A 24468-nucleotide genomic window follows, 5' to 3' on the forward strand; every position below is an offset into this window, starting at 1 on the left:
GAGGGAGGGAGGGAGGGACCAGGGACCGCCTCCCAGACCAAAAAAAGAACTCTTTGGCTTGACTCCAGCACACAGCTAGCTTCTCTGCAAGTTTTACAATTACGTTTAAGCAGAATGCAATTTCCAGGGTCTGTTTTGTCTTCAAGAGGAACAAGAAAAGAAAGATCTTTTTCTTCTCACGTCATTCTACTCTGAACTACAGGAGAACGCCAGTAAATACAAATTTCACTCTAACATCTACTATCAAATTCCTGACTTAACGGCATGCATCTGCAGCAATCTTAACCCTGGAATGCTTACTTTAATTTCAACTTGCTCTTCCATCTCTTTCGTTTTTATCGTAGTGTATTCTTTTTCAAGTCTAGAAAGAAAAGAGAAAGTTAAAGGTATGCTTTCATTCAAAAGCAATTAAATTATTTAATTTAAAAGGACATATTAACATAAAATACATTTCTTTGCTTTTCCTCGAGGTATAATTTGAAATAATTTATATGAGAAAAAATAGCACAGTAGTCAAATGGGCAGAGGAGGAAAGGTCAGAACCACTGTAGGTGACCCGACCCGTGGAGAAAACACTCCGGCACACCCTGCACACACGACAGCACTGGTAAGCTGTGGAAGTCATGCAGCGAGGGAAGCAGACGACTTTATTTTATACCAATGGGCATGAGATATCAGGGAATATGACATCATCACGGTTTCTGTACTTTGTTTTACAAGTTCTAAGAAGGAAAATAAATAGGGCAAAGAATTAACAATTGCTAAAGTTACATAGGAAATATGGATATTTATCATAATAGTCTATTTTTCGGTATATTTGAGTATTTTCCTGGTTGAAAAATAAAGTTAAAATATGGTGTGAAGCTAAGCTAATGACTAAAAACTATTCGTTCCTTTAAAATTAAACTTCATAAAAACTCTATTAGTTTTGCTTTAGTACTTTTAAGTCAAAACTCGGTGAAATTGACCTTAGAGCAAAGAGAATAAAGCATATTTAAAAGGCCAGGCATGGTGGCACACCTGTGACCCCAGCACCAAGAGGGACAAACGAGGCAGTGGCCTGGAGATTAGTCTGGGCTACACAGTAAGACCACATCACAAATAACACAGAGAAAGGGCTGGGGAGATGGATTTGCAGGCAGAGGCACTACCAAGTACCTGTCTGTAAGTGCAGACATACAGAACACATAAATGTAATTTAAAAAACAAGCAAATAGAGCTTAAAAATAAAATACAGAAAGAATAATTTATAGACTGAGGACCTGGAGGAGACGGAAATATCTTGTACTCGGAATATTGAATTAATTAGTTTAATTAACTATATTAAGTAATATAAGGGAACAAAATATTTTATTTTGAAAAAGGGAGGAGACCAGACAAGGTGGCCATACCTTTAATCCTATTATGTGGGAGGTTAAATAGGATTGTCAGAGTTCAAGGCCAGCCTGAGCTACAAAGTGAGATACTGTCTCAAAAGAACAAACATCCTGTTATAAGCCCCGCAGTTTAGAAACATGTTACACCCAGAAGCCCCATTGATGTGAATTTTAACTATCACCTTAGGCTAAGAACCATTTAAGTACTGGAAGCTAGAAAAGAGTTCTAATAGCTGTAATTCTTAATACACTAACATTTTTAAGAGAAAAAAAAATTAAGCCAGGAACTGCAAATGATCTTGAACTTGTTTGTTTACTGAAACCTGTGTCACACAAAGCTCATCCAGGAAATAAGAATAAAAAGATGAAAATCTCAATCTCTCCTCAGGGCTGCACTAGACGGGGCTGTGAGGAAGGAAACCTATGTCGGGGGAACGACTAACTTTGTTTTTAAGTAAGAAGGCTTGGTGTACAACCTGGTGGTAGAGTGTGTACTTAGCACGTACAATGCCTAGAGCCAAGAGTGATAATCGTAAATATTAGAGATAGCAGCACTCTTACACATGTCTAGCTACCATCAGGAAGAAAGGAAGGGGTTTAAAAGCAGTGTGCAGTGGTTCTGTGTGTCACTACTGAAAGCAGGGTGACAGTCTAACGTCACCCTTGCTGTACTAAAGCCAATACTACCAAATACGGTGAAAATTTTACAGCCTGTGGAGGGAAAATGTGGGGCTTTTCACAGGGACACCCCACGTCCACTGACCTGCCAAACGCCTCAATAAGCTCCATAACTACGAGATCACACAATACTTACTTTTTCATTTTTTTTGAGTTGTATTTGACTTGATAAGCTGACTGGATCAATTTGTCCGGGCCACCATCAAACTGATGTGGAACGACCTTCTGAAAATGCTAAGCAATAACAAATGAAAGCAGAATTATTACTATAAATGATTTATTAATGGCAAATCTGGAAACATACAAGAAATCATGAACTTACCTGCAACATCCCTTCCATGTCAAGTTGCATTAATTCTGTCTGATTCATTTGAAGAAGTGCTACTCCGACTCGAAACACTATTTCTAAACCCTGATGAAACAAATAAAATAAAGCCAAATTTGTTTATGCTTCCATTGACAAAAACTAATCATTCAAAATAATACCAAGGTAAGCATTTAAGGATCTAAACTAAGAACTGGCAAACACTCTGCAAAGGGCCCGAGAACAAGTATGGTCCACTTGGGCTTCACAGCTGCTCTTCCTACCGTGCAGCCCACACCAGACACACACACACAAACAGGCAGGGCCATGCTCTAAGAAAACAAATGGAGGACAGCTTTGATATGGAAACCAGAGCTGAGTAAGTAATGAACTGTTGATTGCCAACTTCAATCCTAACTAAATTAGATAAGTCACATAAACTGACAACCCAAGTACCGCGGGAAAGCCTTCACTAAACTAAAGTTAGACGCAGTTTAACTACTGGAATCCTATAGTGCTGTGGTAAAGCCTTCACGGCAGAGAGCAGTTGAACTACAGGAATCCTGTCTCACTACGTCAGAAACAGAAGCACTGTGACAGCATCAACCGTGTGGGAGAATCCACTTCTCATTTACTCTCCCTGTATCTTTTTTTTTTTAATTTTTTTTTTTTTTTGATTTTTCGAGATAGGGTTTCTCCGTAGCTTTTGATTCCTGTCCTGGAACTAGCTCTTGTAGACCAGGCTGGCCTCGAACTCACAGAGATCCACCTGCCTCTGCCTCCTGAGTGCTGGGATTAAAGGCGTGTGCCACCACCACCCGGCTCCCTGTATCTTTACGGTGATGAAGAGGATGAATTTGGAGAGATGATCCAAAACCTAGCTGTATATATCTGAATCCTGGACACAGTCCCAAGTCATGTGACATCCATGTAAGCCTCAGCTCCCATCTAGCTCCTAACAAATGGGCGTGGCCACAACCTAACCAGGAAGGTTGTTATGAGGACTGAACGAGATTAACTCACGGAAGCATTGCCATGGAGACACAAGGGCAGCTCTCTCGTTCCTCCTTGTACCACCCTGCTCTAATTAACCCAATGACTCCTTTATTCTGTCTTTATTCCTAATCTGCTCATTAGCTTACCTCAGACATAAAGATATCGAATATCCTTGTTGCGACTGGTAATGGGAATGTGGTCAGAAAGATGGTCAGAAACCAGGATGACGCGTACATTGACGTGTGGAAACTCTGAGACTGGAAGTGTACGAAGAGCTCTGGAAGATGCTCCTGGCAGAGAGAATGAGTTACAATAAAATAAACTGAGGATTTCAAGCCAGATTATCTGTAGGTAAACCTACAGCAAACAGAAAGAAGAGCAAGAATAAGAGAAAAATGCAAATACAGAAATGAAACTTTGTCATAAGCAGCAAAGGACAAGGCAACAATGTACAGCTGGAACATCAGGTACATCTTAGCATTTGATTCACTAATAAGAAAAACTACATCATAGCCAAGGTAAATTAAACCAAGTATCATCCATCCAACCACTCGTTGAGCAGCAAATAAAATGTTTATTTCTTTTCATCTTGTTGGTGAGTACAGCTGTCCAATATCTTCTATATTTTTGCTAACTATAATATTTCTTAAAAATTCCTAAGTAAATGCCATGCTGAAACTTTTAAGTACCATATACCATCAGCCATCCGTCTTTGCCTCCTACAGAGTAGGAAAAATACAAGATCTTCAACAATGTCTTAACTCCTAGCACACCAAGAGTTTGAGGTTTGTATCAACAAACAAAATTACTATTTCAGAAAAAACAATTATCACATGATGTATTCTGGTTTTCTTAAAATGTAAAAACAATTTCATATCCTATTCTTCATACAACACAGGATTTCATAATTCCAGAGGAAGGTGGTTGAAAACTGCTTCTTGTGCCAAAACGATGACCCACACCCTAAAACTCTTTCCATCCAACTGGAATGCAAATAAAGGAGAACACTCCTACCTTCCTATTACAGGATGGTAAAGTAAGGTTATTTATTTTAAATGAAATTTAAAATTAAAGAAATAAAAATTATGGGATAAAACCGGACTCGCTGAACATAGCGGACAATGAGGACTACTGAGAACTCAAGAACAATGTCAATGGGTTTTTGATCCTACTGCACGTACTGGCTTTGTGGGAGCCTAGGCAGTTTGGATGCTCACCTTACTAGACCTGGATGGAGGTGGATGGTCCTTGGACTTCCCACAGGGCAGGGACCCTGATTGATCTTTGGGCAGAAGAGGGAGGGGGACTTGTTTGGGGGAGGGGGAGGGAAATGGGAGGCAGTAGAAGGGAAGAGACAGAAATCTTCAGTAAATAAATAAATAAATTTTAAAAAAAAGAAATAAAAATTAAATCCAGAAAAGTAAAAATTTCCAAAGACATTTTCGCTGGGTATGGAGGCACACACCTTTAATCCCAACACTCAGGAGGTAAAAGCAGGCAGATCTCTGTGAGTTTATGGCCAGTGTGGGCTACACAGCAAGTTCTAGGCCAGCCAAGGCTACACAGTGAGGCCCTGTCTTTAAAAAACACTAATCGATTTGCACTTGACTAATCCCAGTCTTCCTTTTCTCTTCACCTTGACGTGTTGGCTTCTAGACAATCTCAATCTGAGGCTGGTCACATCAAATTATGGAAACATGTAGGGATAAGTCCCGCCCCCTAGGGGGCGTGTTCGCCTCGGGCTAATGTTAGCCTATAAATTTGGTGAGCATGCTCCCAGACACAGCTTCTGCTTTCCTGGTCTCTGCAGGAACAGTGGTTCTGTAAGTCTATTTCTCCATTAAAGCTGTATATATTTTAACAATCTGTCTGCATTCATTTACGCCGTTACAGAAACATGCAAAAAAAAAAAAAAATCATTAGATTGGGGGCCAAGATGCAAAGAGAACGGAGGGAGGGAACATGACAGTGCGGAGTCTCAACAGTAAGTGAGCTGGCTTCCCACACAAGCACTCAGAACAGCACACAGCAGGAGCAGAAGCACAGCACCTAAGTACAGGGCACGTGAGGCCAATGCAGAACGTTTCTAAGAGCCCCGAGCATGACCAACAGTCACCCTGGGATGAGATCACTGACTGCGTTCTCAACTGATGCTATGCTTTTTTTTTTAATGTGTTTAAGAATTTTGCTTGCATTTACCTATGTGTATGGTGTGTGCCTTGTGTGCCTAGTGCCCACACAGATCAGAAGGCGGCACCAGAATCCCTAGAACAGGAATTGCAAACAGTTGGAAGCCACCACGTGGGTGCTAGCAATCCATCCAGGTTCTCTGCAAGAGCAGCAAAGGTGCTTTTAACCACTGACCCATCTCTCTCTCCAGCACTTGCTTCTATGATTCTGACGCAGAATTTGCTAAGATCACATTGAGAAAGGGGTAAAAAGGTAAAGAGAACGTTTACCTGTATCATGCATTCAAACTGGTACATACAAAGGCCCAATTCTGCCATGCTTGGTTTAAAGAGTTCACGAAGTCTGTAGTCTTGCATTAATTTAACAAACACACAAAAAGCTTCTTCTTCTGGCATCTATTTTAAGAAGAAAAAATAGTAACACAGTTTAACATTTCACAATACACAAGTAAGCCAAATCAAATTATAAAAAAAGTACCACTCAATAACAAAGTTTCTTTTCATTTCTTTGAAGTTTATGTGTTTTCGTGTACAAGTGTTCACAGAGGCCAGAGGTCATCCCTCAGTGCCATTCCTTGGGCTCCATACATCCTGTTGTCTTGAGACAAGCTCTCTCGGGTCCTGGTTCACGGAGCAAGCCTTCCTAGCACTGTGAGTGCAGGCATCACCACACTACGCTTCTTTATGTGGAGTCTGAACGCTGAATTAAGCCCACAGTGCTTTCAGTGGTCAGAGTGCAGTATAAAGAGCAATGGATAAGAATCAGGACGTTCCAGGCTTCCATTCTGAGAATCAGACAATGACTCTTGCAAACTCTGAGACTAACTGCCACCACTTGTCTAATTCATTAACTTAATCAAATGTGTGTATGTGAATATATACATGTATGTGTATATGTGCATACACACATACCACGTCTATGGTCATGCCACCCTAAATAGGACCTATTTCATCTAACCAACAAGTATTCATTTATAGCTACATACTGTTCTCTTTCTAAATATAAGAACAGCAGCAAGGAAAACATTTAAGCTTTACTCAAGAGGAGCTCTCTAAGATAAAAACAGGTTATGTGCAGACTAAATCATAGCTATGTCAGTGGTGATGAACCCTATGGAAAATAAACTGGAATAACAGAACGCTGGGGAGACAAATGTTCTCTATGTAAGTCGGGAGTGGACCTTAATAAAGCAAATTTTAAGCAAATGAGGAAAGGAGATTCGAGACCATCTGAAAAAGAACAGTCTTGGAATACAGAGAGTACAAAGGCCCTAGATAATGGTCCCATAGGCTCATGTATTTGAATGCTTGGTCCCAGTTAGTAGATCTAGAAAGGCCTAGGAGATGTGGCCTTGTTGGGAAGAGGTGTGACTTTGTTGGCAGGTGTGTCAACAGCCCACACAACGTTCTCCCTCCCCACTCTCCCCCTCCCCCTCACTTTCCTCCCCAGAGCCATAGCTGTCTGCCTGCCTGTTCCCACACTCCCCACCAGGATGGTCATAGACTCTGAAACTGCAAGCCCCATTTAAATGCATTCTTCTATAAATTACCTTGGTCATGGTGTCTCCTGACAGCAACAGATGCTGGCATGCTTGGTCAGCAAGCAGGAGACACTAAAGTCAAGTTATCCCCTTGTATACAGTAAAACCTACACAAGAAGTACTTAACAGATGCCAAGCAGAGAATATAAATTAATGAGATTAAACTTATATTGCTTTTAAAAGTTCATGAGTAAAGGAGTTTAAAGAAGAAAAAAATGAAACCACACACACAGGCTCTGGAAGCCGCACTGTAATTTTTTACTTTGACTTTAAGACAACTGGAAAGCTTTGGGGATTCTGCACAGAAAAGACACACGATATAATTACCAAAAGAACTTCTATGCTTTAAAATTAGCTGCAACTGGGTTTTAAAAGTATAAATCACTATGAAATATTCAATAAGAAAATAACTCAAAAGGCATTCAAAACTCAGGCAAAGCACCCACAAGGGTGGATAACTTTCTCAAAATAATACAGTTTTCTAATCTTCATTTATAGTCTGTGAATGAATTTCAAAAGAGGATGTCCCCCAAAGATCTCTCAGTACCTCTTACTGAAGACAGCTGTGAATGGCAAAATGCATTTTCCCCCAGCTGAACCAGCCAGGGGCAGAAGGCAAACCGGCATGTCCTTCCTCTGTCTGAAGAGAGTCGCAGTTCTGCTGTGGAGACCATCCCTAGCAATTCAAGTCCTAAAGCCCCACTGACTCGCCAATCGCTGCAAGAGGCACGAGATCCCAGTCCCTCTTCATCTCGATTTCCAACCCCACTCTGATCCTCCAAGGCATTCTCCAGGATTCCCATCTTTCAGAAACACGCTGGGCCTCCACAGACTTCACTGCTCTACCAACTCCTTAGTCATCGGCACTGAGACGAACTCTAGCTTTTGACCTCCTTTCCTCCAGGGAGCATGGCAGGCAGTTACTATCTCAGCCTCCACAGCCACTCCAAGGGCTAAAGTCGGTTTTCTACTTCTTGTGTGGCCATTTCTCCAAGACTGAAATATACTCTTGTGGAGGGGCAGGAGTCTCCTGAAACACGAAACTCAGAAGACTCAAGGCCACTTACATAGCCTCCTGACGTTACACCATCAGGGACCAACTGGAGGGAAAGAAGCCTTTGGTGGTATAGCCACTTCACAGGAAACTCCAGCTATGCAGCTCCACAAGCTGCAGCAACACTCACTCTTCAAGGAGGAAAACATAGACACACAGCAGAGATGAATACTGTTATTTCAAGTTAATATAAAAGAAAAAGGAATAGATTTGTGGTAAAAATCACTAGACTGATAATAATTGTATTTGACTTTAATAGTAAAAAGATCTACTACTGACAACCATTTATAAATCAGGACAATCAGGACTTTGTGGATGTTCTAAATACATCAATATTAATATAGCTACTTTTATGCTATATAAATTATAGCCCAGATTTAGTTAACATGGAAAAATATCCTAGAATCACCACTGGAGTTCTTACTACACATGGTAAGTAGTAGCCAGCTTGTTCATACTGTGCCCTGAACGGAGGGATGGAGACCAGGGACAGAGCAAGAGAAGAGCAGGTGCTTAGTGCGTATGAGGCCCTGGGCTCCATTCCCAGCACCTGAGCAACAGACAAACTGAAGAGAACAGGGATGAAGAAGGAAGTCCTGACACGGAACTTTTAAAGTCAGATAGTAAGGAAGTAAAATACCAGGAGATTTTGGTTCCTACTCTGCTTTCATCTACTCAAGACGGACAAAAGCCACTGAAGTTTTACTGCATGCCTCACACGTGCCATACACCACGCAGACTCTCGCAAACCGTCCAGACGAAAACAAGGCCGTCTGAAACGGGAGTCTAAGCTCACAGGCTGAGTGCAGAACTGAGACACAAACCACAGCCACACACTTCAAATCAAGCCACTCTCAGGACTTCCATCAAGGCTAAGGAGATGAATGTATACACCATATCCCTTTCCAATTTTAATTGCCATGCCCCTAAATTCTAGGAGCATTCTACCCAAACCACGCCCAAATCAGCCAATGCCAATGTTGTATCCCCGGGACAGTAAAGGCAGCTGAGTATCATCAGTTCAGTATGATATAAATAACAAGCTGATGGGAAAAGCCTTGTTAACCAATAATCTTTAAGAGGTGGAACCTAGTCTAGGCGTGGCTTTCTGGGACCAGGAGATAAAAACCTGTGCACCACCCAGGAGTGCTCTGTGTAGTTTCCCCGGTGGTCAAGCAGGGCCTGGATCTTCTGTGCCTGTGGCGTGAGTTTTCCCCCTTATAATAAATAAAATATATTTGTCTATCTTTAATCTAGCCTGGTTATTTCCATATCAAGGTAACAGCGACAATAAGCCTATAGCTAAATGATATATAACACTCCTAAATATATTTCCAAACATGTTCATAACATAAATAAGATTTTGTAAGAAACTTTTATTCTTATTTTTGGTTGGAAAAAGATTACTCCCAATGAAATGTTGACAAGTAAAATTTTAAAAAAAACGTAACAAGTTCTTGTAGAATATCTTGGTACAATCGTATATATTAAGAAATGAGCCAGGTGGTGGTGGCACATGCCTTTAATCCCAGCACTCGGGAGCCAGAGGCAGGTGGATATCTGTGAGTTCAAGGACAGCCTGGTCTAGAAGCTAGTTCCAGGACAGGCTTCAAAGCTACAGAGAAGCCCTGTCTCAAAAACCCAAAGGGGAAGGAGGAAGGCAGGGAAGGGGGAGGGAAGGAGGGAGGAAGGGAGGGAGGGAAGAAAAAAAAAGTAAGTGGCGTTGGAAAGACTGTTCAGCCCTTAGATCTCATCTTAGTTCGAGCCCCAGCACCATGTCGAACAGATCAGAAGTGCCTGTAACTCTACCCCCAGGAAATTCAGTACCCACTTCCAGCCTCCACAAGCACTACAGGCATGTGCACAACCCCCCCCCCACACACACACATAATTAAAAATAAAAATAAAATACTGAAAAACGTAAGAAGAGGCAGAAGCTGGGGGAGCTAGCAAGATGGCTCAGCAAGTAAAGGCACCTGCCAAGACCAATGGCCTGAGCTTCATTCCTGGAGTCCATATGGTGAATAAGAACCAGCTCCTGCAAGTGGTGTCTGATCTGCATACATTTGGGCACACACATAGTGTATGTAAAAAGTACTTGTGATTATTTTTCTTTTATTTGAGACAGGGTTTCTCTGTGTGGCTTTGGTGACTTCCTGGAAGTAGGGCTGGGATTTAAGGTGCCACCACCACTGCCCACATTATTTTCAAGGCATACAAAGCCTGGGTTCAGTTTGCAAAGAAGGAAGTAGGAGGAAGGAAAAAGAACAGAGGGAGGAAGAGGAGTGCAGGAGCTGAAATCTCATTTGGTAGCAAGAGTATTACTGTATGTCATTTTACTTTCAAAGTGCCAAAGTAAATCACTATGTACACTACGTTTAGGGAGATGACACAAATCTGCTTAACTCAGGAAAACAGGAGACGGTTTTTTAATTCTCCAGTTGACGTTAAGAAATGTAGACACAGTTGCTGTTTGCAGGTGCGAACTCACCTGCATAAGCAACAATCCCACTATGAAAGCACTGCCTTGACAGTAGCCAACCTCACGATCCACCAAGGAGTAGGCCTAGAAAGTAAAACATGGTGTTCAAAACACTTCAACGTGCATATTCTTCCTTCTCCAAAACCTAAAATTGGTGAGACAGTTAAATTAAAAGTTCATTTATTTGTTTACAAAAGCTCTTGCTTACTTGTTACAGATGTTATTCTATAAATATTTAAAAAGCAAATGGTTTATTACATAAAATTTCTCTGGACAATTTCTCACTTAAAAGTGGCAGCTCCTAAGAGCAAAGGAAATAAAGCAATTCATACTCAGAAAAGCGACAGCTATCGGACAGAGATAAACACAGTACGGTGACGACAAACAACAAAATTCAAATAACTTAAGAAACTGGTATTTCAGAGGAAAATGGGAGGGGGACTATGAAAATGCAATATTAAAAAGGCAACGGTAAATTTTTAAAGGGCTGAGCACGCTTAACAAGTAAAGTCACTATCGCAGACCACAAGGTTGATGCATATGAAGTACGCAAAGGCAGGTGAGAGGAGGTTAGTTTTTGTCAACTAACACTAAATAATGTGATGAATTTTTCAATTAGTTCTCCAAACTACCGACAATGATGCATCAGAATTAAAGCAGAAAGTATTCTAAAACTAAGTCTACTGACCAAGAACCTGAGTTCGTGCTTCATTATGGAAACATGTAATATCAACCTCCTTCAAACTCACTTCACTTCAAAACATGAGTAACTAGCACCTACCTTCATCACATTAAATAAAACCTCCTGTCCAAGGCTGTCTTTTTCCTTAAAAAAATTGTGCTCTGGGTAAGTTCGAGCAATGTCTCTTCGGATCAGTTTTTCACAAGGTGAAGTCATTTTCAGGAGTTCTGAATACTGGTCCTTAATTGACATACTCTGTGCGTTACATAAAAGCTGCCAAACGATTGCTCTGAAGTGGTGGGGTATCCCCTTACGAACAAGCTCCTGAAAATGAAAGGAAAGCACAACGTAAATGTCTCACACCTTGCTACCCAACCGCTCTGGGGCGGAGTGTTTATAATTTACAAAGCTTGTTTACTAGCAAATATGAAATTCTTTAAAGAAGCCTGAGATGTGACCCTTGGGTACGTTCTGATCAGGAGGAGCTACAGAGCCATGGATAAACCGTCATCCAACTGGGAATGTAGGGCCTTAAGGACCTGTCAGTCCACATATCAAAGGGCTGCTGGGGAGAAAAGGCAAATACTGATACAGAATGTCATGACTTCATTTCTGAATTAACAACATGGGAGTTTAACTGATTTCTAAAAATAATATTTAATTGTGAATGTCTACAATTTCAGGATCCCTACAACAGCCCACAAGCACAGATGATAAACACATACAAAGCAAACCTGTTCGCAACACAGCTCAGAAATTCCTAGAATCCTTCTGCTTTTCCTAATTCCCTACTAATTCACACCTGGTCCTCTCCAGGGTGAAGAAGAGAACTTCAGTGAAGAACGCAAATACCTTCACTTGCTTCTCTTTTTTCTTGCGTGCATCATCCCATTCATTCACAATTCTTCCCCACAGAATCCAAGAGTCTTCTTCCAGGTGACTGAGGTTGCTGGAGGCAGAGGAACTTGATACAAGAGAAGAGCCACTGTTTCTTCTTGACCCATTCACAGATCTTAAAGACTTGCTATCCGTCTCTATCAAGCTAAAACAGAATTAAAATTGTTTAAGTATCATCTCACACGAAGCTAGATAAAGTAGGGATTGCATTTAAAACTTCACTAAATAATTCGTCTTAAAACATGGGTTTTAAAACATATTCGGTTAGTTGGTTAGTTTTCTGAGACAGGGTTTCTCTATGTAGTCCTGACTGTCCTAGAACTCACTTTGTAGACCAGGCTGGCCTCGAATTTAGAGCTCCCCCTGCCCCTGCCCCTGCCTCTGCCTCCCGAGTAGATTAAAAGCATGCACCAGCAAGCTGGCTTTCAGATAGAGTTTTAACAATTTTTGTTTGGTTGAAATCAGCACTGTTGTATTTTTTTACTATACACAGCAGTTTCAAAAACTGAATTGGGAAGGTGTACTACACGCATTCTAGTACTATCAGCCCCATTATAATTCATATTCATTTCCACTGAGTTCAGTGGGAGGCTCCTGACTCCACACATGAGCACACACACAGCAGGAGAATAGACTCCCCGCACCCTCCTGACTCCACATGTGTGTTGCAGGAACCATCCGTCCCTCCCACACACACATGTACACCAAATACTTTAAAAAAAAAAAAAAAAAAAAAAAAAAGAAGGGAGCCCAGCACAGCTGTGTTCAGCTACTCAGGAAGCTGAGGCAAGAAGTTCACTTAACCCCAAGAGTTTTTTTTTTTAACTTATTTATTTATTATGTATACAATATTCTGTCTGCATGTATGCCTGAAGGCCAGAAGAGGGCACCAGACCTCAGTACAGATGGTTGTGAGCCACCATGTGGTTGCTGGGAATTGAACTCAGGCAACGCTCTTAACCGCTGAGCCATCTCTCCAGCCCAACCCCAAGAGTTTTTAAGGCCAGCCTGGACAACACAAATGAAAAATCCTTATCTCAAAAACAGTCCAAGGACCAATGAAACGGCTCAAAAGGTAACAGTACTTGCTGATGACCCGAGTTCAACTCCTGGGACTCACATGCTAGAAGCAGAGAACCAATTCCCACAAGTTTTCTTCTGATCTCCACACTTACGCCCCCTCCAATGAATCAATCAATGGATAGATAGATGTAATTTTAAAATGTTTTAAATTCTGATTAGTAAATGGGAGTGGGAGGAAGTGGCCCCAAGAGAGAAAGGACATATATTTGTAGAAGATTCAACAGAATCTACAGATTTACTAATCCTTAAATCCTACCAAGTATACTGTGTGGCCAGACCTAAAAAGTAATGATCAACCAAATCCCTTCTTTTTTTTCCTGTTTCACACATGTATAACTCATCTATACACACACACACACACACACACACACTTACAAATATACATTGTAAAGATATGGCCAGACCAGGCTCCGATTCCTAGTCAGTAGTAACAGGATCACAGCAAGCACCCACCCTCAGTACTCCCTCAGCCCACAGTCCAGGTTAACCGATAGCTTTGACTAGCTTGCTCTAAAGCTGGGGTTTTTCTCTTAAGATTCCTGTTGACTTCTGAGTTTGCAGCCCTGTCTTAGGCTCCTCTCTAAAGAAAGGTGATTAAGGGAATGAAAACCATCTATTCCATAACTCATTACAAGAGTAAGTCCCGAATTACAATTGCATACTCATGATATGAAGTCTAGGAAATGCGCTATAAAAATATAAATTATAAATGGTTCAGATAGGAAGAACCTAAAATGTTTATTTGTTTATTTAATTCACTTCAGTAAATTCTCAAGAACAATCATCTGTTTGGGGTATACAAATGTTCTCAGTACTATTTTAAGAAATAGGAAAAGTGAGGCTGAAAAAGAAACATGAGTCAATTCCTATACCTTCTGGAAGTCAGACTTATAACACATGCTACAGCCCTTATAGTATTTAGCCCACTGCAAGCACATTAAGCCAAAAGAATGTTATAATCTCAGAGTTTTGAAAATCCTGTACATTCTAGACATGCCACAATGTATGAAACCATATTATAAATTATAAAAACAATTTTTATCCTTATTTGGAGAAAAATACTATATTTCCATAGCAACAATAATTTAAATAACTTTAAATTTCCCCAAATATTGTTATAAACGAAGCAGAAGGGAAGATAATGAAGTAGGCGATAAGCACCTGAAGAAGATTCGATGTCTTTAGACAATGCAGAAATGTAATCTAAACCACACCAACTACACATTAACATAGCTACAACTCTCAAGTCTCAACACACAAAATGTCAACCAGCACAGAGCTAATGTGACTCCCACAAACCAGTATCCGAAGTATAAAATGGACATGAACCTCCATTTCCTGGGACCCCACCAAACACTGCAGCAGACACAGCTGCCCCTTCGTGTGGGACCACAACCAGCCTGCAGGATACCCACTTACAACTACACGCCACCTTTCTGTGTACACAGGATTCCCTTGGATCTTTCCCGAAGCTGCTCTCAGCCTTTGCTCCTAACCCACCTCTCTTCCTCTCTGCCACCCACTGACCTAAGAAGCACTCCCTCAATACCAGGGAACCCACAGCTACCACACTCGATAGCTGTATACAGAAGAAAGCAACTAAAACTATAGCTAGGTCCTTGCACAAGACTCTACTCCAAACAGAACCAGGATATACAGTTACAGACAGACAGTTGGGGGGGGCTGAAACAAAAGGATGGAATGTCAAAGAAGGACACCGAATATTAAGGGATATTTGAAGGGTCTTAAGAAACCTATTTCTCGGAAAAAAAAAAAAAAACAAAGGCCGGGCGGTAGTGGCGCAGGCCTTTAATCCCAGCACTCGGGAGGCAGAGGCAGGCGGATCTCTGTGAGTTCGAGACCAGCCTGGTCTACAGAGCTAGTTCCAGGACAGGCTCCAAAGCCACAGAGAAACCCTGTCACGGAAAAAAACAAAAAAAAAAAAAAAAAAAAAGAAACCTATTTCTATAGAAACTACTTAAAGAAATTTATGTACGTATATATAAAAAGAGATCTAAATGGAGTGCCCCAGCTAAACATCTCTCATCACCAAACCATACTTCCAGTGCCAGGAATGGGTTCCATTCCCAAGGGAATAGTACCCTGCCTGCATATAATGCTAGTGCAATAGTACAAACGTTGTGGACCAAGTCCATGAGCTGCTCTAATAGTAGATAGGCCATGGGCCCATAGGAAAACCAAACACTGTTCTGCTAAAGTAACATAGCAACAGAATGAGCTTTCACGACGTTCTGCTGCGCACACAGATCAGTGTTCAGTATCAGAGAGGCTTCCTTGCAGTAGACAGAACACAGAGACCCAATCTGGAAAATGTACAAACAGTGAACGACCCTGGACACTCAGTCCTGAATGGGATGTCTTCAGCGCTACATGGAAAAGGAGGCAGAAAGACCCACAGGGCTCGTGCACTGTCAGCACGCAGAGAAGTCTGCACCGTCCAGGTCAGATAAAGGTCCCCGAGCCGAGAGGTGTCGTGAACATGATCTCCAACCCCTAGCCTAGAAGTTCTCTCCCACTGACAGCACTTGCAACGGGAAAATTAGTTTCCAACCACGGGCTCTCACTAGTTAGATGACCCACACCTAGGGGAGCGTCCATGCTCAGCACTAGGTGGCCAACACTAACAATGGTATTTTATGATTTGTCTCATACTGCTTTGAGCATTTTTTTTGTTATCTTCCTGGTTTTTTTTCTTGTGTATTATGGCTTCCAATTTTGTGTTATTATGGATTTTGTTTTTATATGTGTTTCTTGTGCTTTTTAGTTTCTGCTGTTTATTCTGATTTGATTTTTTTTTTTTTTTTTTTTTTTTTTTTTTTTTTTTTTTTTTTTTTTTTTTTTTTNTCTGTGGTTTTGGAGCCTGTCCTGGAACTAGCTCTTGTAGACCAGGCTGGTTTCAAACTCACAGAGATCCGCCTGCCTCTGCCTCCCGAGTGCTGGGATTAAAGGCATGCGCCAAAAGAAAGCGAGAAGGGGGCTAGAGGGATTGCTTGGTGGTTAAGAGTACTGCCTGCTCTTCCAGAGGTCCTGAGTTCAATTCCCAGCAACCACATGGTTGCTCACAACCATCTGTAATGAGACCTGGTGTATATGCAAGCAGGCAGAACACTGTATATATAATTAATAAATAAATATTAAAAAAAGAAAGCAAGAAGGCATAGATTTGACACTGAAAACGTAAATGCCTATTATTACTGAAAACTTTTCAAAATGTTTAAAATGATTTTAATTACTTAGTGAAAGATTATTTTGGTACCCTCTGTAAAGAGAAGAGGTGTGAACACTTATCTGCACTTGGAATTCTCTTAAAAATTCTTTAAAAAAATAAAATTCTTTTGTTAAAAAATGAAGAAGTCCTCCGTCTGAGATCTGAAACATTTGTGGAAGAGGTGATACATCAAGTCTCTTCTCAGAGAGCTGCATTCATTCACGGTTTGTTCAAAGAAAACCCCGGGTAATTTGGTAACCTGGTGACAGCTGCATCACGACATCATAGCACAATACATTATGACTTTATGATGGCGATGTTACAAAAGAAAAACCCTACTATGCTACCAATCCCATCATCCTCGACCAACTGTCACCCTCCCAGGCTGTCCCGCCCGCGTCGGTCTGTGGCACCAGGCTGCGGCCAGGCTGTGGGCACGAGCCCGGGCAGGGGCTCCGGCGGAGGGATCCGCGGAGGCGAGGCTTCGGTCTCTTCGGTCTCGGAAGAAGAGACCGCTTCTGCGGCAGCACAAAGGGGGCGGCTGCAGGGTGATGTGCCAACCGCTGTGAAGACAGATACTGCGTCCACTGTGGCTGGACCGGAAGCTGAGCGGGCCTCGGCTCTCTGCACATCCTGCCAGGGCCAGGCCAGAACTGCCCACCTCCTCTTCGGCAGCTGATACACAGCCGACAAGGCAACCTCGGGCCCTGCCTCGGTCCACCAGGGGCCCACCAAGACAGCCTTCCGCCCACCATGGCTCTGAAGAGAATCCACAAGGAACTGAACGACCTGGCGCAGGATCCCCCAGCACAATGTTCCGCAGGTCCTGTCGGGGAAGATATGTTCCACTGGCAAGCTACCATCCTGGGGCCAAATGACAGCCCTTATCAGGGCGGAGCATTTTTCCTGACGATTGATTTCCCAACAGAGTACCCCTTCAAGCCACCTAAGGTCGAATTTACAACAAGAATTTATCATCCAAACGTCAACAGTAACGGCAGCATTTGTCTTGATATCCTTCGCTCACAGTGGTCTCCAGCACTGACTATTTCAAAAGTGCTTCTGTCCATCAGCTCCCTGCTGTGTGACCCCAACCCGGACGATCCCCTTGTGCCTGAGATTGCTCAGATCTACAAGACAGACAGGGAAAAGTACAACAGAACAGCTCGGGAATGGACTCAGAAGTACGCCATGTGACTAAAGAGATTATTGGATATCCTCTACACGTCAAGGCTAGGAGAACTCGGAATGAGAAGGCCTTCTGGTTCCCACTGGACTGTTTGCTATGAACCACGCTGCACCCGCTTCATCCTTCCCGGTGCAGGTTCTCCACCTGACACAGTACTGCTGCAAGCTGTACTTCTGTACCAACACTGTCTCCTAGCACAGTAACCAAGATGTGAGATTAAAAGTTTTCCTCATTGACTTAATGTGAATAGCCACAGTGTGAGGGGTGGTGGTGCACCACACTGCTTAGAAGGGGTAAAGCTCCATCAGCCGGTAGGAGATGGTGAGACTGCTTTTAAGTGGAAGCCATTTAAATTTTAAAAAGTTATGAAAAGCTGGGTGAATAATGCGAAAGTTTCTGTATTCGTTTTATTCCATAACACCTAGAATTAGATGAACCCTAAAACCAACCAGATTAAATCCAACCCACCTCCAGTATTTTAAGGTCTAATTGGTCAAGAAAACTAGATTGGTGCTATTAGTCTATAAAGTGTGATTGGCTTTGTTCCCAAATTCTTTATATCCCGACTCAGCCTCCTTTCTTTCAGTCTTTCTCTGCATGTTCCTTGGTGTATTTGTGGTTTCTCGGTAGATACATACAGATCACTAATAGTACTTATTTTTCTTATGTTAACTGCTTAATCCATTTGGATTTAAGGGTAAAAATTCCATTTGATGAAAAAAACTCTGTATAAAGACCCAATTGCTCCTTTGTAGCTTGTGCATTAAAGAATGATTAATCTATGTAATAAACCAACTCCTCCATCATTACATATGTTAATCTGTGTAATAACCAACCGTTCCAGACACTGCATAAATGTTAATCTGTGTAGTAAACCAACTATTCCAGCCATTACATGTTAATCTGTGTAATAAACTCTATTCCAGCCACTGCATAAATGTTAATCTGTGTAATAAACTCTATTCCAGCCACTGCATAAATGTTAATCTGTGTAATAAACTCTATTCCAGCCACTGCATTATTGTTAATCTGTGTAATAAACCAACAGTTCCAGACATTGCATAAACTATGGTCTGTGTGATAACTGTTCCAGCCCCTGCATAAATGTTAACCTGAACAGCTCCAGCCACTGCATACATTTTGTATGAGTAGGTATTTTCGCTTTAAGAACCTTATTTGGTTGAAATTAGTAGATTTTTTCATTCAGTCTTTACATGCTTTTATTTAGATTGATCACATTTTCAAATCATGAAACAACTTCAGTTTATAGCTAAAAAGACACCTTAAAAGTAATTTTAGCTTACCCAGAAGGCAGCGCTTCGATCTCAGGTCATCATGGCGGGCAGACCTGCTGTTGCAGCATCAAGCAAATGGCTGGATGGTTTTCGAAAATGGTATTATAATGCTGCTGGATTCAACAAACTGGGTTTAATGCGAGATGACACACTACATGAGACTGAGGATGTGAAAGAAGCTTAAGAAGGCTTCCTGAGCATCTTTATAATGACAGAATGTTTCCAATTAAGAGAGCCCTGGACCTGAGCATGCGGCATCAGATCTTGCCTAAGGAGCAGTGGACAAAATATGTGGAGGACAAATTCTACCTTAAACCCTATCTGAAAGAAGTTATTCGGGAAAGAAAAGAGAAAGAAGAATGGGCAAAGAAGTGATCTTGTGGTTGAGATCTGTGAATGTGCCTGGTCTCAGCATATTCTTATGAAGTTGTTTCAACCTGAATCACAATTTAAGAATTATTTGTTCTGCAGATGTCTCACTTTAAATAAATGTGTATTGAAGCCAAAAAAAAAAAGTAATTTTAGCCAGGCATGGTGGTGCATGCCTTTAATCCCAGCACTCAGGAGGCAGAGGCAGGTGGATCTCTGTGAGTTCGAGGGCAGCCTGGTCTACAGAGTGAGTTTCAGGACAGCCAAGGCTACCCAGAAATACCATCTCAAAAATAGAAAAAAAGTAATTTTATTAAATATGATAGAGTCATAAGTTTAAGGCCTTATGAAATAATATATAGCCTCTGAGGAAAAAAAGCTTAAATAAGAAACCTGCTTTGTTAATGAAACTAAGTTGCATTATACCCAAACCTCATGGCATTCTTTGGTACATACATAAAACACAAAAACAATACTGGTATTGAGTTAAAAAAAAAAAAAAACTTTGACTAAACTTAGAAAACAACACCACTGTACAGTTGGGATGTCTCCATAATTACTTTGCACTAACTTTTACTGGATGTCCACCCAATTTTAAACTGTGCTGTGTATGTAGTTTTTGGTGTGTGTGCGTGCGTGCTGTATGTAGCTTGTGAGTGTGTGCGTGCGTGTGCCGTGTGTAGATTGTGTGTGTGGTTTTTTGAAGTCTTCCCCCATCCATACTCTAGTAAAACCTTGAGATATGTCAACTGTATGTCTGAAACATGATTCTTTTCCTAATGTAACTGAAAAACAAAGCCAGTCTTCAGTCCTGTTGATGTTCTCTAGGCATCAGGTTCTTAAAACTGAATCTTTATACAAAGCTGAATAAATTCCAGTTTTTAACTGCCGTGAAAAGAGACAAAATAGAAACTATGGTGCTGGCTTATATACTGACTACACTAAACCCTCATCACTATTTTAAAGTAGGCTACTACCTTTGTAAAAGGGGAAAAGTCATCCATTATAAAGCAGCCTCAGGGCAGATTCCAGAAGAAAAGCATTGCTTACGTTTTGTTTGATTTTGGTTTTGGTGTGTGAGTGTCTCTGTCGCTACACAATTTAACTGCCTCTGCAAGACCTTCCAGTGGGACAGGCCTAGGCTAATAGATGCATGCATGCATGTACGCCTGTTTGCCTGTGCTTATGTGCACGTGTCTTTTTAACCAAATTTTAAGCAAATTTTTAAAGTTTAAAATTTATATGATAATAAAAATGTATTTTTGTACACTTGCACATTGTTTTAAGCCAGTTTTTATATGCATAAGAGCCAGCTAAGCTGAGCAGTGGTGGCACATTCCTTTAATCCCAGCACTCGGGAGGCAGAGGCAGGCAGATCTTTGTGAGTTCGAGGCCAGCCTGGTCTACAAGAGCTAGTTCCAGGACAGGCTCTAAAGCTGCAGAGAAATCCTGTCTCAAAGAAAAAAAAAGGAAGGCAGGCAAAAATATCAAGTTTCCAGTGTGGCAAAATATACCTGCAATCTCAGTACTGGGAGGCTGACATAGGAGGTCACAAGGTCAAGGCCAGCTTGAACCATGCAATGAGACTGTCTCAATGCTCGTCCTCCAAAAAAGAAAGAAAGAAAGAAAGAAAGAAAGAAAGAAAGAAAGAAAGAAAGAAAGAAAGAAAGAAAGAAAGAAGAAAGAAAAGAAAGAAAGAAAGAGAAAGAAAGAAAGAAAGAAGAAAGAAAGAAAGAAAAAGAAAGAAAGAAGAAAGAAAGGAGAAAGAAAAGAAAGTGTAGATCTAATGTAGCACAGCCACCTCTCATCCTACCCCAACCTGTAGCTGGCAACCAGGCTGCCCTAAGATTACTGCTGCTCAGCCCTAGAGAAACTCCTTTCTGCTGTGTGTGTGTGCGCATACGTTAATATGTGTTAGCCTAAGTGACTACTAAATGCTCAGCCATAAATGGAATATCTCTAGGACCTCCCCTAAGGCCCAAGGAACATCACAGAAGGGCTACGAGGGCAAGGGAAGTCACTTTCCTCAGTGGTCAGTTGCCCATGTGCCAGGGAATAAGCCACATTCATCCTCATGTGAGAAACCCTGGTAGATGAAGAAACTGTCTGGGGAAAAGGATTTTAGATGCGAGATGAGGAGGAGGTACATACGCATGGCCGAGCTATACTACACACATGGATGAAACTCTCAAGGAATTAAGAAGAAAAGTTCTCAGGAATCAATATTTGTGCCCTGACGCACTTGGAAGACGTCCTTATAGGCGGTGCCAACGGCAGTGTGAAACGCAAGCCTAAAGTTCAGGGAAGAAAAAGGTAAAGACCACAGAAATTTGGCAACTGAGATTTGGCTCACTGTTTCCTGTGGTTATCAGAGCAAACACAACAGAACCAGTCAGCTTGCCACCTGGGGATCTGCAAACCGCTAAGAGTTTATGAAGAACTAAGGCGGGAAACGTACGGAAAGTTTTCTAACTATTCTGGCAGTAACTGCAGAGTCTTATCACAAAGTGAACAGTGTTTCCAGCATGAGGTTCCAAGGGCTCTAATATTACAACAAAACAGGATGTGAAACACGCTGGCAGAAAGAAAATAATCTGTCAACTAAATGGTCAGCAAATCAGTAAAATCTGGCTCATTAAAGTCTGCCTAGGTCTGCTCTAACAAATAGAATTTATTTTGAAAAAAAGGGTAATTCATAAACAACGGGTATTTATTGTTCACAGTTCTGAAGTTGGGAAGCCCAAAATCCAAACACTAATATTCAAATCTGACGAGGACATTTCTAACTAACAGTGCCTTCTGTTAACGTGTTCACATGACAGATGCTGCCAAAACCCCATAAAGTCTCTTTTTTAAGAAGCACTAATTCCACCCATGAGAACAGAGCTTTCCACAGGTCTGACTTTATTATATTTCAGATTAAGTTTGTTTGTGACTGCAAAACTCCATGCCTGACTCACAGGAGTCACATGCTTTCCCGGTGACACATAAAATTCCTCTCAAATCAATAAAAAAAAAAAAAAAAACCAGAATTAACACAAAAGAAGTGTAAAAACGATAGATCTGAAAAACCAATTTCTTTGCTTTGTTTCTTTAAAATGACAGCTCTAGTCCAAGATTCTTTACAGAAAGAACTTAGGAGTAAACCAGCCACCCTGAGCCAGGCATGACAGCCAACACCTGTAACCCCAGCAGGAGGAGGCTTGAAGCTCGGTTAATGAAGATTCGGAGACAGATATTGGGGTTCAACCAGAAAAGCAAAGCAGCCAGCCTCTGGCTCTTACCTCGACCTCAGCCCAAAGAATGGCGATCCTGCCTCCAGGAATCTCAGAATGAGGCTGAGCCTAAGAGCTGTCTCCTCTCATCTTATAATCCTCTCTGTTCTGGATCAAGGGCGTGCACCACTATAGCCTAGTTTCTATGGCAAGCTAGTGTGGCTGCTGGGATTAAATGTGTGTCACTGATGCCTGCTCTGTAAGGCTGGCCAGTGTGGCTGTTTTACTTTTCTGATCCTCAGGCAAGCTTTATTTATTAAACATAAATATAAAATATAAGATGCCACTACAGAGGCTGAGGCCTGAGTTGTTACCATGACTTTATGACCAGCCTCTTACATTACACAGTAAGTTCTAGAAAATTCTGAGCTACAGTGTGAGACTCTAAATAAAATCCTGCCTTCACGATAGAGAGAAAAACAAAAAACTTAAAAACCAAACCAATTCAAATGAAGTGGTGTTTTTCCTGTTGTATACATGTGTGTGTATTGTTATTTACATACATGTGTGTGCATATATATACACACATATGTATACACACACAGCTAGAGAGATGGCTCTGTTTTACTTAAAACCTTTTCATTTATTAATGAATTTTGCTGGATATTTTATAGACAGTATCCTTAGGGAAACTGAGGTAATGCTGGTTTTTTTAAGTTCTTAAGTATTTAATGAACATTAGACCATGGAGACCAGACTGTACAGAAATATAATGCAAGTCACTTACACAATTCTAAATGTTCCAGGCAGCAGCTACATCTTGAAAGTTCAAAAAGTGACTAATTTTTATAATATATTATTTTATTTATTTAGATTTGTTTATCTTGAGACTGGTTCTGCTTTATAGCCCAAGCTGACCTAGAACTTATGGTGATCCTTCTGCCTTCAAAGTGCTAGAGTTACAAGCATGGTCCAGAACATAGAGCTATTTTATTCAATTTAAAAAAAGTCATTTCAAAAAAGAAAACATCATTTTAACACGTACTCAAGTTTTCTTAAAATTAACGTTATATTACCTTTTTCAAAACAAGCCTTCAAAATCTGGTATAGTTTACAGTTTACACCTAACAGCAAGTCTAAGTCAGACGAGGCACACTGCAGTGCCCAGCAGCCGTGGGGTCAGTGCTAAAACACTAAGCAGTAGAGCTCTAATGTGGACATTTGAACTGGGGTAACAGAGACTCATGGTAATTATATTTTAAAAACAAAAATATACCTCGTATAAAAATGGTTCTGTTTTATCATTGTAGTATCTCTCTCCTTGAAGGATATGCTAAATAGGAAAACTGAAGTAAGTAAAAGGAAATAAAGATGGCTAAAACAAAACTTTAAATCAAATAGGTAGTTCAAACTTTAAAACAATACTATCTTCCCCTGAACTAAAATGCACCATCACACTTGAGACTCACCTCCTCAAATTCATCTCTGCCAAGGCCTTTGTATTCTTAATATGAAAAACACATTTTAACACAAACCAAAAAAAAGCTGTCCTATTTTAACTTAAGTCTATCAATTATTAACTTTCTTCAAACAAATCTTTGACATTGGACTGAACCATTTCTTCACATTTTTCTGAGGCTGCTGCGTACATTTACTTTTTTAAAGAAATAGTTGCAACAAGACCATGTAAAGGAAAATAATTTTCTATTCTCATGTTTCTTACATTTTAATTTTCTAAAATATTGCCCCCATTTTTGTGTCTCTTAAATCAGACAGTTAAAGACACATTTAGAGTAGAATCTCCACGTGGGAAGGGAATCAATCACATATGCTTAAGAACAGTGTCTTACACTGTGGTATCACAGGCAGCAATTCTGTTGATTACTGTT

The 24468-nt window shown here is 40.9% G+C and overlaps 2 protein-coding genes and 1 pseudogene across 5 annotated transcripts in view; 2 read left to right on the top strand and 1 right to left on the bottom strand.

The window, feature by feature from the left end:
* Evi5 (ecotropic viral integration site 5) overlaps positions 1-24468 on the bottom strand; it is a 119054-nt gene that overhangs the window by 55290 nt on the left and 39296 nt on the right. For 2 of the 4 annotated variants that reach the window (XM_050155723.1, XM_050155724.1), the window contains 8 exons: positions 12155-12344; positions 11402-11626; positions 10630-10704; positions 5814-5939; positions 3501-3644; positions 2377-2466; positions 2191-2288; positions 301-361 (listed from right to left, as the gene is read on the bottom strand). In XM_050155723.1, coding sequence (XP_050011680.1) covers positions 301-361; positions 2191-2288; positions 2377-2466; positions 3501-3644; positions 5814-5939; positions 10630-10704; positions 11402-11626; positions 12155-12344 — 1009 coding nt within the window. Of the gene's footprint in view, positions 1-300; positions 362-2190; positions 2289-2376; positions 2467-3500; positions 3645-5813; positions 5940-10629; positions 10705-11401; positions 11627-12154; positions 12345-19004; positions 19125-24048; positions 24103-24468 lie in introns of those variants that run through there. The other 2 variants (XM_050155725.1, XM_050155727.1) reach the window with 2 other exon arrangements.
* On the top strand, positions 17252-18986 carry LOC126509674 (ubiquitin-conjugating enzyme E2 D2B). Its single transcript, XM_050155736.1, has one exon. The coding sequence runs from the start codon at positions 17265-17267 to the stop codon at positions 17706-17708; it is 444 nt and encodes a 147-aa protein (XP_050011693.1). The 5' UTR covers positions 17252-17264; the 3' UTR covers positions 17709-18986.
* On the top strand, positions 19036-19525 carry LOC126509675 (cytochrome b-c1 complex subunit 7-like; annotated as a pseudogene).

This window comes from Alexandromys fortis, unplaced genomic scaffold (assembly GCF_014885135.2).
Source record: "Alexandromys fortis isolate MF-2015 unplaced genomic scaffold, M_Fortis_MF-2015_v1.1 scaffold_87, whole genome shotgun sequence".
NCBI classification, from domain to species: Eukaryota; Metazoa; Chordata; class Mammalia; order Rodentia; family Cricetidae; genus Alexandromys; species Alexandromys fortis.

Bases quoted from the DNA above. Each gene is read 5' to 3' on its own strand.
- LOC126509674 (XM_050155736.1), top strand. From the start codon at position 17,265: ATGGCTCTGAAGAGAATCCACAAGGAACTGAACGACCTGGCGCAGGAT.